The sequence below is a fragment of the Loxodonta africana genome, chromosome 4 (genome assembly GCF_030014295.1).
Source record: "Loxodonta africana isolate mLoxAfr1 chromosome 4, mLoxAfr1.hap2, whole genome shotgun sequence".
Lineage (NCBI taxonomy): Eukaryota > Metazoa > Chordata > Mammalia > Proboscidea > Elephantidae > Loxodonta > Loxodonta africana.
The window spans coordinates 113787456-113801028 of NC_087345.1; the positions used below are offsets into that span (position 1 = coordinate 113787456).

General features: G+C 38.5%; 1 protein-coding gene across 1 annotated transcript in view; it reads left to right on the plus strand.

Moving 5' to 3' along the window:
- BCAT1 (branched chain amino acid transaminase 1) overlaps positions 1-13573 on the plus strand; it is a 111212-nt gene that overhangs the window by 50198 nt on the left and 47441 nt on the right. The window contains exons 3-4 of the mRNA XM_003405356.4: positions 7221-7421; positions 11911-12021. Coding sequence (XP_003405404.2) covers positions 7221-7421; positions 11911-12021 — 312 coding nt within the window. The remainder of the gene's footprint in view (positions 1-7220; positions 7422-11910; positions 12022-13573) is intronic.

A 13573-nucleotide genomic window follows, 5' to 3' on the forward strand; every position in this document is an offset into this window, starting at 1 on the left:
GCATAATTTTAAAACAGCAAAAAATTAAAAGCGTGATATCCAAGCATCTAGTATTATCCTCAATGGCTCGTTCAAATTGCCTGGAATAGAGAGAATAAATAGGGTTACTTAATTGCTAGTTGCCTATTGCAAAGATTCCTAGGGAAATAAGGAAGTTGGGATCCAATCTTACTTGCACAGAGCCAGGGCTCACAGAGAACTGGAATATTGGTTAGTATAAAATGGAGCCCTGGTAGTACAGTGGTTAAGCACTCAGCTGCTAACCAGAAGGTTGGGGGTTCGAACCCACCAGCCTCTTCATGGGAGAAAGATGTGGCAGTCTGCTTCTGTAAAGATTTGCAGCCTTGGATACCCTATGGGGGCAGTTCTACTCTGTCCTATAGGGTCACTGTGAGTTAAAACCGACTCAGTGGCAGTGGGTTTGGTTTGGTTTAGGCAATGGAGACCCTGTGTAACTGGTTATCTTGACCCATCCCTTTCCCTTATTCCAGCAGCTGAGGTACTGCTCTGACTTTATCTCCTACCACTCCACTTTCCCTCACGGTTCCTGCGTTCCAGCTCTACTGGGCTCTCCTTGCTGTTTCTTGAACATACCAAACATTTTCCCACATCAGGGCCTTTGCACTTGTTTCCTCTGCCTGAAATACTTTGCCCCTAGATATCTGTGGCATCCCTGGAAGCACAAATGGTTAAGCGCTACTGTCCAGAGGTGCTTCGGAAGAAAGACTTGGCGATCTTTGTCCAAAGGGTCACAGCCATGAAAACCCGGTGGAGTTCAGTTATATTCTTCAACACGTGGGGTCGCCATGAGCCTGAATTGACTGGAAGGCAACAGGTTTAATTATCTATGTGGCCTACCCCCTGTCTTCATTCAAGTTTCTGCTCAGATGTCACCTTCCCTAACGCCTTTGTCTAAAATAAGCATCCTGTCTCCCATTCTATCCTCGTAAGCTGCTTTGCTTTTCTTCATAGCACTGATCACCTCATGATGTATATCTGATTATTTCTTTATACTGTTTCCCTCACTGGCAGAGTAAGGATTTGACTTATTTTGTTCCTTGATTTTCCTCTGGGCTTATAAAGTACAAGGACAGAGTAGCTCAAAAAATACAAGGTTGAATGAATGAATAAGACTTGCTGTCAGCGGCTACTGCCTGTCCAGGGCTGACAGTGAGCTTGTGTGAGAAGGAGGGGCTGGGCCAAGTGCAATTTGTTGTCACCTGTGCTGACTTAGTGCAGCATCTCAGCCACGGTGCTGGTCCCATCAATGTTTGTTGAATGAATAAAAAGGCAAAATACTAAGAATAGTAAAGGAGATAGGGAAGAAAATAATAATAATAAAGGTAAATAATGTGAAAACAAAGCTCTGCCTTCAATATGTTTTACAAAAATTATAACCCACTGCAGTCGAGTTGATTCCAACTCATAGTGACCCTACAGGACAGAGTAGAACTGCCCCATGGGGTTTCCAAGGATGTAACCTTCACAGAAGCAAACTGCCACATCTTTCTCTTATGGAGCAGCTGGTGGATTCAAACCACTAACCTTTCTGTTAGCAGCCAAACACTTAAGCACTGTGCCACCAGAGCTCCTTCACATGAATTATAAAGCATGGGAATTAACTAAAAGAATCACCCTACAGTTGTTTTTTATGCAGATTGTCATTGAAGTAGAGTTGTATATATTCTATTAGAAGAAGATTTGCATGAAGTTTGTCTTCCTATATTGATAATGGACACCTGTCTGTGCCCAGGACCTACCTGCACCCCAACCCACTAAAAAAAAAAAACTAAAGCAAAATCACAAACGCTTCAATGTGTAAGAATACTTTGAAACCACTCATAATAAAAAGTTTGTGTTAGAATTTCACTCACTTTAAATAAAATCCTGGCCATTCTGCAGCGGGCAAATCTGCATTCGTTAGGAGGTACGCCTGAATTCAGCCAAATGTTAATTTTCATGATTTGAGAAAACCTTTCTTATTATGTGTTCCAGGCACTATTCTAGAGTAGAGGATTTAATCTTGAATAATCAGTTAAAGTTCTTGTCTAAATAGTTTAGAGCAGAGATCAGCAAATTTTCTTAAAGGGCCAATTAGGCTTGCGAGCCATCAAGTCTGAGATATAACTAGTCCACTATGCTGCTAGTTTAGATAAAAGAATGAGCTTATCTGTGTACCAGTAAAAATTTATTTATAAAAACAGGTTTTCAGAAAACAGTTAACACCACTACTACTAAAGGTATTTCAGAACATAGAAAAGGATGGAATACTCCCAAACTCATTCTATGAAGCCAGCAGCATAACCCTGATACCAAAACCAGGTAAAGACACCACAAAAAAAGAAAATTACAGACCTATATCCCTCATGAACTTAGACACAAAAATCCTCAACAAAATTCTAGCCAATAGAATTCAAGAACATAATTCACCATGACCAAGAAGGATTCACACCAGGTATGCAGGGATAGTTCAACATTAGAAAAACAATCGATGTAATCCATCACATAAATCAAACAAAAGACAAGAACCACATCTTATCAATTGATGCAGAAAAGGCATTTGACAAAGTCCAACACCCATTCATGATAAAAACTCAGCAAAATAGGAATAGAAGGAAAATTCCTCAACATAACAAAGGGCATTTATACAAAGCCAACAGCTAACATCATCCTAATTGGAGAGAGTCTGAAAGCATTCCCCTTGAGATTGGGAACCAGACAAGGATGCCCTTTATCACCACTCTTCTTCAACATTGTGCTGGCAGTCCTAGCCAGAGCTATTAGGCTAGATAAAGAAATAAAGGGCATCCAAATTGGCAAAGAAGAAGTAAAGTTATCTCTGTATGCAGATGACATGACCTTATACACAGAAAAACCTAAAGAATCCTCAAGGAAATTACTGAAACTAATAGAGGAGTTCAGCAGAGTATCAGGATACAAGATAAACATATATAAATCAGTTGGATTCCTCTACACCAACAAAGAGAACTTCAAAGAGGAAATCACCAAATCGGTACCATTTACAATAGCCCCTAAGAAGATAAAATACTAAAAAAGACCTACATAAGCAGAAAAACATATCTTGCTCATGGATAGGAAGACTTAACATTGTAAATATGTCAATTTTACCAAAAGTGATCTATAAATACAATGCAATCCTGATTCAAATACCAATGACATTTTTTAATGAGATGGAGAAACAAATCACAAACTTCATATGGAAGGGAAAAGGCCCCAGATAAGTAAAGCATTACTGAAAAAGAAGAATAAAGCGGGAGGGCTCACTCTACCTGATTTTAGAACCTGTTATACCACTGCCATAGTCAAAACAGCCTGGTACTGGTACAACAACTGATACATAGACCCAAGGAACAGAATTGAGAATCCAGACATAAATCCATCCATATATGAGCAACTGATATTTGACAAAAGCCCAAAGTCTGTTAAATGGGGAAAAGACAGTCTCTTTAACAAACGATGCCTGCATAACTGGATATCCATCTGTAAGAAATAGAAGTAAGACCCATACCTCACACCATGCACAAAAACCAACTCAAAATGGATCAAAAAATATATATATATATAAAATCTAAATATAAAACAATAAAGATCATGGAAGAAAAAATAGGGACAATGCTGGGAGCCCTAATACATGGTATAAACAGTATATAAATCATTACTAACAATGTACAAATACCAGAAGAGAAATTAGATAGCTGGGAGCTCCTAAAAGTCAAACACCTATGCTCATCAAAAGACTTCACCAAAAGAGTAAAAAGATTACCTACAGATTGGGAAAAAGTTTTTAGCTATGGCATTTCTGATCAGCATCTGATCTCTAAAATCTGCATGATACTGCAAAAACTCAACAACAAAAAGACAACCCAATTAAAAGACGGGCAAAGGATATGAACAGGCACTTTACCAAAGAAGACATTCAGGCTGCTGACAGATATATGAGGAAATGCTCACGATCATTAGTTATTAGAGAAATGCAAATCTAAACTACAATGAGATTCTGTCTCACACCAACAAGGCTGGCATTAATCCAAAAAACACAAAATAATAAATGTTGGAGAGGTTGTGGAGAGACTGGAACACTTATACACTGCTGGTGGGAATATAAAATGGTACAGCCACTTTGGAAATCGATTTGTTGCTTCCTTAAAAAGCTAGAAATAGAACTATCATACGATCCAGTAATTCTACTCCTTGGAATATATCCTAGAGAAATAAGAGCCTTTACACGAATGTATATATGGACACCTATGTTAATTGCAGCACTGTTTACAATAGCAAAACATTGGAAGCAACCAAGGTGCCCGTCAACGGATGAATGGATAAATAAATTATGGTATATTCACACAGTGGGATACTACACAACAATTAAGAACAATGATGAATCTGTGAAACATTTTATAACATGGAGGAATCTGGAAGGCATTATGCTGAGTGATATTAGTCAACTGCCAAAGGACAAATATTGTGTAAGACCACTATTATAAGAACTCTAAATAAAGTTTAAATGCAGAAGAGAATATTCTTTGGTGGTTATGAGGGTGGAGAGGCAAGGAGAGGGATATTCACTAACCAGATAGTAGACAAAAAAATTTTTTAGGTGAAGGGAAGGGCAACACGTAACAGGGATAGTCAGTACAATTGGTCTAAACCAAAAGCAAAGAAGTTTCCTGAATACGACCAAACACTTCAAAGGCCAAAGGAGCAGGGACGGGGGTCTGGGGACCATGGTTTCAGGGGACACCTAGGTCAATTGGCATAACAAAATGTATTAAGAAAACATTCTATATTCCACTTTGATGAGAGGCATCTGGGGTCTTAAATGCTAACAAGCAACCACATAAGATGCATAAATTGGTCTCAACCCACCTAGAGCAAAGGAGAATGAAGAACACTAAAGATACAAGGTAAATATGAGCCCAAGAGACAGAAAGGGCCACATAAACTGGATACTCCATCAGCCTGAGACTGGAAGAACGAGATGGTGCCCGGCTACCATTGATCACTACCCTGACAGGGAACACAGCAGAGACTCCCTGATGGAGCAGGAGAACAGTGGGATGCAGTTCTTAAATTCTTGTAAAAAGACCAGGCTTAATGGTCTGACTGAGACCAGAGGGACCCTGACGGTCATGGTCCCCGGACCCTTTGACAGCCCAAGATTGGAACCATTCGCAAAACCAACTCTACAGACAGGGATTGGCCTGGACTATAAGACAGACTGATGCTGGTGAGAAGTGAATTTCGTGGCTCAAGTAGACACATGAGACTATGCAGGTGACGACTCCTGTCTGGTGGAAAGATGAGAAGGAAGAAGGGGACCAGAGCTGGTTGAATGGACACGGGGAATACAGGGAATGTGCTGTCTTATTAAGGGGAGGGCAGCTGGGAGTGCTCGGCGGGGTGTGTATGGCTTTTTGTATGAGATACTTGATTTGTAAACTTTCACCTAAAGAAAGCTCAATAAATAAATTAAAAACAAAACAAAACAAAAAACAGGCTTTTAGGCTGCATTTGGTTCATGGGCAAAATTTATCAGAGCCTTAGATTAGAGGATAAGAGGATAAAGGGAAAGAAATGGGACCCAAACATCAAAACGATTTACTGGAATATTCCCCTTTCAATAGAATTTTCTCTTACTTAGTAAATGGTTTTAAGTTCACTTATTTATTTGGGTTAAATAATGATAGAAGTAATTCCCCCCCCCAAATATGGCGTTTTACTGGCATATTCCAAAGCAGCATTAGTAGATTAGCCTAAAAATGACAGCAGTAAGTTGTCCTTACTGCCCTGTGCTTCATGATGATGTGAGTTTTCCGGTTGATTAAAAACACAGCTTTCAGCCTGATTTTATTCTAAAAATAAAACTGATCTTCATTTAAGATATATCAAATGACTAGGCAACTGTAAGGCAATGAAGGTAATTAGATTATTTTTATGGAATATTAAGAGCTAATGATGTAAATTGAAGCTCTGTGTTTGATTCGGAGGAAGTAATTATTTTTGTGCATTGAAGTGCAGTTTGATATTCCTTACATCCTGATAACAGGTTGAAACAGTCCCTGTATAATATTGTTTTTAAATTTGTTAAAAAGCTCCTTCTCCTGTGGTTTTTGTCAGCATTTTACAGCTATTGTAAGTTAGTGGTGTATTATCTGTGTAGTTGGTTATTTTTAATAGGCAACCTGGCTCTATGGACAGTTAGTGGAATGCTGCTGTGTGAATTTGTTTCCTATTACACTTTCTTTGACTAAAATGTCCTTAGTTCACTGTTTCCTCAGCACAAAACAGAGGGCTGTATCTTAGTGCTGATTCTCAACATCTCTGTATTCAACGAAGAAAACATTTACTTCATTGGGCTTATTCTTCTACAGTGTACCCATAGGGTTTGTCTGTGTGTGTGTGCGTGTGTGTGGTAAAATATATATAACATTAAAATTTCCGTTTTAACCATTTTTAAATGTACAATTCTGTGACATTTATCGCATTCGTAATGTTGTGCAGCCATCAACACTCTATTTCTAAAACGTTTTATTCACCCACAAACAGAAACTCAGTAGCCATTAAGCAATAACTCTGCGTTTTCCCCTCCCCTCAGTCCCTGGTCTCCTACAGCGTATCCTGTAGGTTTTGAAGGTTTATGACAGAATCTTTTGGTTGTGGATTGGAGCACTAATCGCCGTCAGGTAAAGGTTTAGTTCTTAATGACATTTAGTTTAACAAGACATTGTGGGTGTTGCTGCTTTAGTTATAGAGGTCACCCCTTCTTTCCCAAATGCTAACCTTGAATCTGGTGATGGAAGGGTTGTGTGCTCCTTTTTGCATCATTTTACCACATCTACTATTTTGTCCCAATTTTTAATGTCACTCAGTTTTGGTTCTAATATACTTATGGGCAATGTGCATTGCAGAGACTTCAAATAACAGACCACATTCTGAATGCAGACATGACTTGTTTGGTTCACATTATGTTGTTAAATATTTGAATTAGTTGCCAAGTGATTTTGGTATTTAATAGTCAGTGACTTTAGATTTTGGCTTTTTACCCTCTTGGAAGTTCTATGGGGCAGCTCTACTCTGTCCTTTAGGGTCGCTATGAGTTGGGATACATTTGATGGCAGTGGGTTTGTTTGTTGGTTTGGTCATCCAGCCAGTGAATGTTCAGTTCCTTTTTGTTAATGATCCTGATTTTTCTTCCCCAGGCTAAAGATCTAATAATCACACCAGCCACCATTTTAAAAGAAAAACCAGACCCAAATAGTCTAGTTTTTGGAACTGTCTTCACGGATCATATGTTGACAGTGGAATGGTCCTCAGAGTTTGGATGGGAACGACCGCATATCAAACCTTTTCAAAACCTCTCATTGCATCCTGGTTCATCAGCGCTCCACTATGCCGTAGAAGTAAGTATGTGGGAATGGAATGGTGATGGTTATATGTTTATTATACTTCACTGTGGGTGCTAAGCAGCTCCCACCTGCTAAAATAGCTGTTGGGCAGTATGGGCTTTATCATTTTTATTAGAGGAAATCATATTGTCATTGTTTTTAGGTGCAGTTGAGTCAGTTTTGACCCATAGTGGCCCCATGTGACAGAATAGAACTTCCCTGTAGGGTTTTCTTGTCTGTCAGCTTTACAGAAACAGATGGCCATGTCTTTCTCCCGTGGAGCTGCTTGGGTGGGTTCAAACTGCCAACCTTTCAGTTAGCAACCGAGTGTTTGTGCCATCAGGGCTTCTTAGAGGAAATCATAAATGTCTTAAAATTTTTTCCTATAGAAAGATGGATTGAGGATAAATCTAATTTTTCAGATAATCTTGAATTTTCTATAATGTCAATTAAAGAAAGTCACTTAGAGCAAATAAGAACAGTTCGTAGAAAATTAGCAATCAAAAGTCAGTACTGTTAATATTTTACTAAGTCACCTCTCTTCTCAGATCTTCTAATGATTGAGATGGGGTCATTCAGTATAATATTAGATTTTAATGCTAACTGCATGTTTTTATGATCAGCAATAATGTGTAGTTATACATATTAAGGGCTATGTAATTAAATGTACTCTTCTGGGCATGAATTGAAATAATTACAAGCATAAAATATTTAAAGAAGAATTCTTTCCCTCATACTTCTCAAGATACACAGCCTGATGCATAATATACTCCCTATTCCCTCGACCCCCATTTTATTTTACTCTTTTTTAATATGTCGGATATCTTTCCCAGAATATTAGGGGTGCTGGAAATAAACAGTGGCCTCCCTATTAAGAGTTTAAAAGATAGTAATCATAAATATTCATAATGATAATGATAAAACAACAACTACCATTGTTTATTAAATTCCTGTGGTGCACACTGTACTAAGTACCTTACATGGGCCATCTCATTTAGCTTTCTTAAGTGAGAAAGCAGATGGTTCAACAATCAGGCCTGAGTCGCATTTCTAGGGTTCAAATCTTGTCTTTTTTTAGCTCCCTAGGGAGATCTTTAGGCTCCCTGGGTGGTACGATGGTTAAGCATTTGGCTGCTAATCGAAAGGTTAGTGGTTCAAACTCACCAACAGGCCCCTCTGAAGACAAGCCTGGTGATCTGTTTCTGAAAGGTCACAGCCTTTGAAAACCCTGTGGAGCACAGTTCTACTCTGACACACATGGATTCACCATGAGTCAGAATCAACTTGATGGCAACTAACAACAACAGGGAGCAATATGACTTGGGAAATGTGTTTAATCATTTTATGCTTCAATTTCTTTATAAAAATACCTATCTCATGTTGTTATTGTAAGGATGAAATACAGTAATTAATTTATGCCTATGGAATCACACCTGGTACGTAATGAGAGAGCAATTAACATTGCCAATGACAAAATTCTAGCTTTCAAGTGAAAATAGAATTTTGGAAAATTTGTATCCACTACCGTAAGCTTGACAACTTTTCAATACTGAATAGTTTTCTGATGTTTAGTTATGATATCAACAGGTTTTTTTTTTGTCATCATTTTTTTAATGTATAAAGAAGGCGTTAACGTTAGGAAAATCTGCATAACTCAGTGAACCAATATTTTCCAATGACTACTGCATGACATTACAAATTTATATATAGGTAAAAGAGTCCTTCAAAGTGCAAAATAGAGTGTGATGGCTTTTTGATGGTTCAGTTTGGCTAGTCTGACCTAGACTGAACTAGCCTGAACCAGATTTCTGTTTTTATTCTGTTTCCAGTAAGAATGGGCTACAAAGAATATTTTCTTGTGAGAGGTGGAGTATGGAAGGGAGGCAGCGGCCATTTTGTTGCCTACACATACCTTCTCTGAGCTATTCAAACAGTGATGGAGGTGCTACTGTAAAGGAATTTTGCAGATGTGATTCCAATTCCTAATCAGTTGGTTTAAAGTAAAATCAAAAGGCAGATTATCTTGAGTGAGTCTAACCTTAGGATTTCCCTGAGCTAAGTTAAAAACCAATGAACCAAACCCAGTGCCGTTGAGTTGATTCCGACTCATAGCGACCTTATAGGACAGAGTAGAACTGCCCCATAGAGTTTCCAAGGAGCGCCTGGCAGATTTGAACTGCTGACCCTATGGTTAGCAGCCATAGCACTTAACCACAATGCCACCAGGGTTTCCTGAGTTAGAGACTCCGAATGGCAGCTGGGTCTGCAGATTGCACTTTCTTCCCCTCTGTTTCTTTTCCTCACTGGCGCATTTGGGCAAGTTTCAGCTCACGACCAAGGACCTCTAGCCTGCTTGCGATTTTCCTTTTCTTCACTGCCTACCTTGCTCAACTTTGGACTGGCTGCCAACCCACAATTGCGTTAGCCAATCCTTGTAATAAATTCATTAATGTTATGTACTATCTCCTACCGATTCTGTTTCTCTGGTTGAACTCTGACTAATAACATACACCAATGGAAACTTCATTGAAGTAGTTTCCTATTTCACATTGCAGCCAACCTTTAGGTGACTACCACTTGTCATATTTTGCTGTAGTGTCAAAGAAAAATAGCTGCAATTACCTGAAAAAGCTGTAAAAAAATAAGTCTCCGTTTTTCAACTACATTCTTTGTGAGATTGGGCTTTCTTTGTATACTTTAAGCAAAACAACATTGTGAGACATTGAATGCAGGAGCAGGTATGAGTATCCAGTTGTCTTCTATAAAAACAAACATTAAAGATTTGCCGTAATATCACTCTTCTAATTCTTTTGGAAAATATAGATTTTTTTAAATTGAAATATACAATTTATATTTCTTATTTCTCATCAAAGGCTATAAATCTCTCTAAAAGTTCTACTTTTCATTATCATTCAGTTCATATTATTATCTACTTGCTCTTATAATTTCTTCATTGACTTATATGGTATATGAATTAATGGGTTTCTTATTTTCCAAAATGTGAATGTTGTCTAGTTATGTTTTTCATATTGATCCCTGGCTTATCTTGTGGTTAGAAAACATGTGAAAAGAATGTATGTTCAGCAGGTGGCATGTGCAGGGCTCTGTATGCTCATTGGGTAAGGTCATTGTTCCTGTTGTTCAAATCTTCCATATCTTTCCTAAATTTTTAGCTCGTTTGTTCTATCAGTTCCTGAGGGAGCCTGTGTTAAAATTTCCCACTAATGTGATTGATTTTTCTTTTTTCCCTGTACTTGTTGGCATATACTTAATTCAAAATCTTTTCACACCCCTGCTCAGTGATGTGTCTGGGGTTTGTGTCCACTTGGTTTGAGGACAGTGACATAGAATTAGCCCTAACCTAGTACTGAGCTGCCTGGTTTCTATGATTTTGATGACCAGTTCTGGTCTTACCTAGATTATCTAATGTTCAGAGTTTGAATGGGCCAGATTAAATGAAAGGATGCATAGGTAACTTTTTTTTGGAGGGGAGGCTGCAGCAGGGTCTTTGGTTTTATTCTCCACTGTCCAGACATTCAGAGTCCTGGTTGCACAGTGGTTAAGTGCTACAGCTGTTAACCAAAAGGTCAGCAGTTGGAATCCACCAGCCGCTCCTTGGAAACCTTATGGGGTGGTTCTACTCCATCCTACATGTTGCAAGATTTGAGATGTTGTCTTCTCGCCTTCACTGATGTGTTATTTAGCAATCTCACTCCTGCTAAGCAAAGGAAAACTGAATTTTCACTAAATTCTGGTAATAAAAGGATTTCTTTTTAATCCTGGTTACCATAATCAGTTCTGCCAACTGTTGGTGTTCCTAGATTTAGGGATGTCTAAATTTTTTTTTTTTTTTTTTTAAAAGGTCAAGGTCAGGGAGCCCTCGTGGCGTGGTGGTTAAGAGCTCAGCTGCCAGCCGGAAGTTCAGCAGTTGGAATCTACTAGCCGCTCCTTGGAAACCCTGTGGGGCAGTTGTACTCTGTCCTGTGGGGTCGCTAAGAGTCAGAATCTACTCAATGGCAACGGGAGAGAGTTGAGGTCAGAAGTCACCGTTGTGGTGCAATTGTTAAGTGCTCAGCTACTAACTGTAAGGTTGACAGTTCAAACATACCCAGTGGCTCCACAGACTCAAGGGCATGGAACAATACTTGAGATCAGAGTCCCCGGGTAGTGCAAATGTTTAACACACTTGACTACTAAGCGAAAGTTTGGAGATTTGAGTCTACCCAGACAGTCTTGGAAGAAAGACCCGGTGAACTACATCTGGGGAAAAAAAAAATCTGCCATTGAAAATGCCATGGAGCACAACAGTTCCACTCTGACACATGGGATTACCATGAGTTGGAGTCTACTCAATGGCAACTGGTGTGAGGTCAGTTTTTGAGGTCAATTTGAGCCAATAGCTTTATGCGACAAAGGAAATGGGCACCCATAGAAAAGTCAACTCTTGAACATGGATTATTTTTATTTAGTTATTCCTCTAAGATTTATTTCTCTTTTTCTTCAGTTGTTTGAAGGATTGAAAGCATTTCGGGGAGTAGATAATAAAATTCGACTCTTTCGACCAAATCTCAATATGGATAGAATGTACCGATCTGCTCTGAGGGCAACTTTGCCGGTATGTAAGTTTTGGAATTTCTTTTGTGTTTCTTTTAATGTAATGGATCACCCTGAGCTTATACCAAGCAAATCAATTGTGAATACTTAGATTAACATTCAGTACAAACCAAATGAACATTGGAGTTGTTTCTGGTCTACTTTGTAATTAGTAACAAGTAGCATTTAGTAATTCCACTATATATATATGTACATTCTTTATGAGCGTCTCTGGGGGATTAATATGTATGTGGTAGATAACAGGATTAGGAAAAAGTGTAAACTAAAACAAATGTAATTTAAAGACCACATGGAATTGCAATATTAAAAATGAAAAGTATGGTATATACCACAGATATTTTGGGGATATTTTGCCTAATTTGACAATAACAAGTATATAGCAATTTGACTAATTATTTTGGTATTTTATCCAAAGTTTTCTAAAAAACAGATATTAAAATGGTTTCTCATGGTCATTGGATCCTGGCTATAGTACTGTTCATCATGGAACAGAATTCATTATATAGGGAATTAGATTTAGACCCTGTAGTTCACGTTTAGGCAAGAGGTTACCTGTTCCAGTCACTGAACCATGACTTAGGCTGTCTTTCTGAGCTGAAGAAGTGTTTTCCTTCTTTTATGTATTCTGTATATTTAACGTCCAGGAACCTAGCTGAAGCTCAGCATTGCGGAAGCCTGAGGATAGGTAGAAACAAGTAACTTTTCCTTTTTAGCCAGCCTTTTCCTTCCTCTGCCTATTTTTGTAACGCAGGCTTCACTTACCTCCTTCAGAGGTAACATATGGTAACAGAAGGGAAAGGAGGGTAAGTGCTTTAGACTAGATCCTACTTTCACTCTTCTACCCGTTACAGACAGATGCCTGCTGAAAACTTTAAAATGAGACCAGAGGAAAAGGAATGAACACATACTGGACGTGAGCTCTGCTGCAGTGTAAAGTAGTTTTACATTCCTTGGCTATTTTATCATAGCAGTGAGCCATTGTCAAAAAGTTGTTTATTGTAAATTTTCATAGCATCCCTGTACAGAGACGAAAGCTAAAGTCCAGAGGTTAAATGACTTGCCCAAGGTCACACAGGGTGAAGTGACAGGGCTGGAAATTGAATGCAGGTTTTTTGATTCCTACTTGTTTCCACTAAATCTTGCCTCTAGACAGCAGTTCCAGAGACCCAAGCAAGTGATGCAGGGTGATGATAAGGCCTCTATGTTTGGCAATCCCAATTTCTCTAGCATTACTACACTGTGATTGTTGTTAACCAGTCTCTTACTTGTACCCAGCTCATTTCTATTTTAGATAATTCATTACATTTCTTAAAGTATGTTTTTCTGCTCTGTCATATGAATTTCATATGAATGAAAATGACTTAAACTGTTTTATAAACTATCACCCATCTAGTGTATGAAAAACTTTTTTTTTATTCCTTACTAATAAACTCATTTGCTTTTGCCCATTTTCCTATTGGGTTATCTGTCCCTTTTTCACTGATTTTTCTGGGTATCTTTGTGTATTCTGGCTATGATCGTTTGTTGGCTATAGGCTACAAATACCTTTCCCT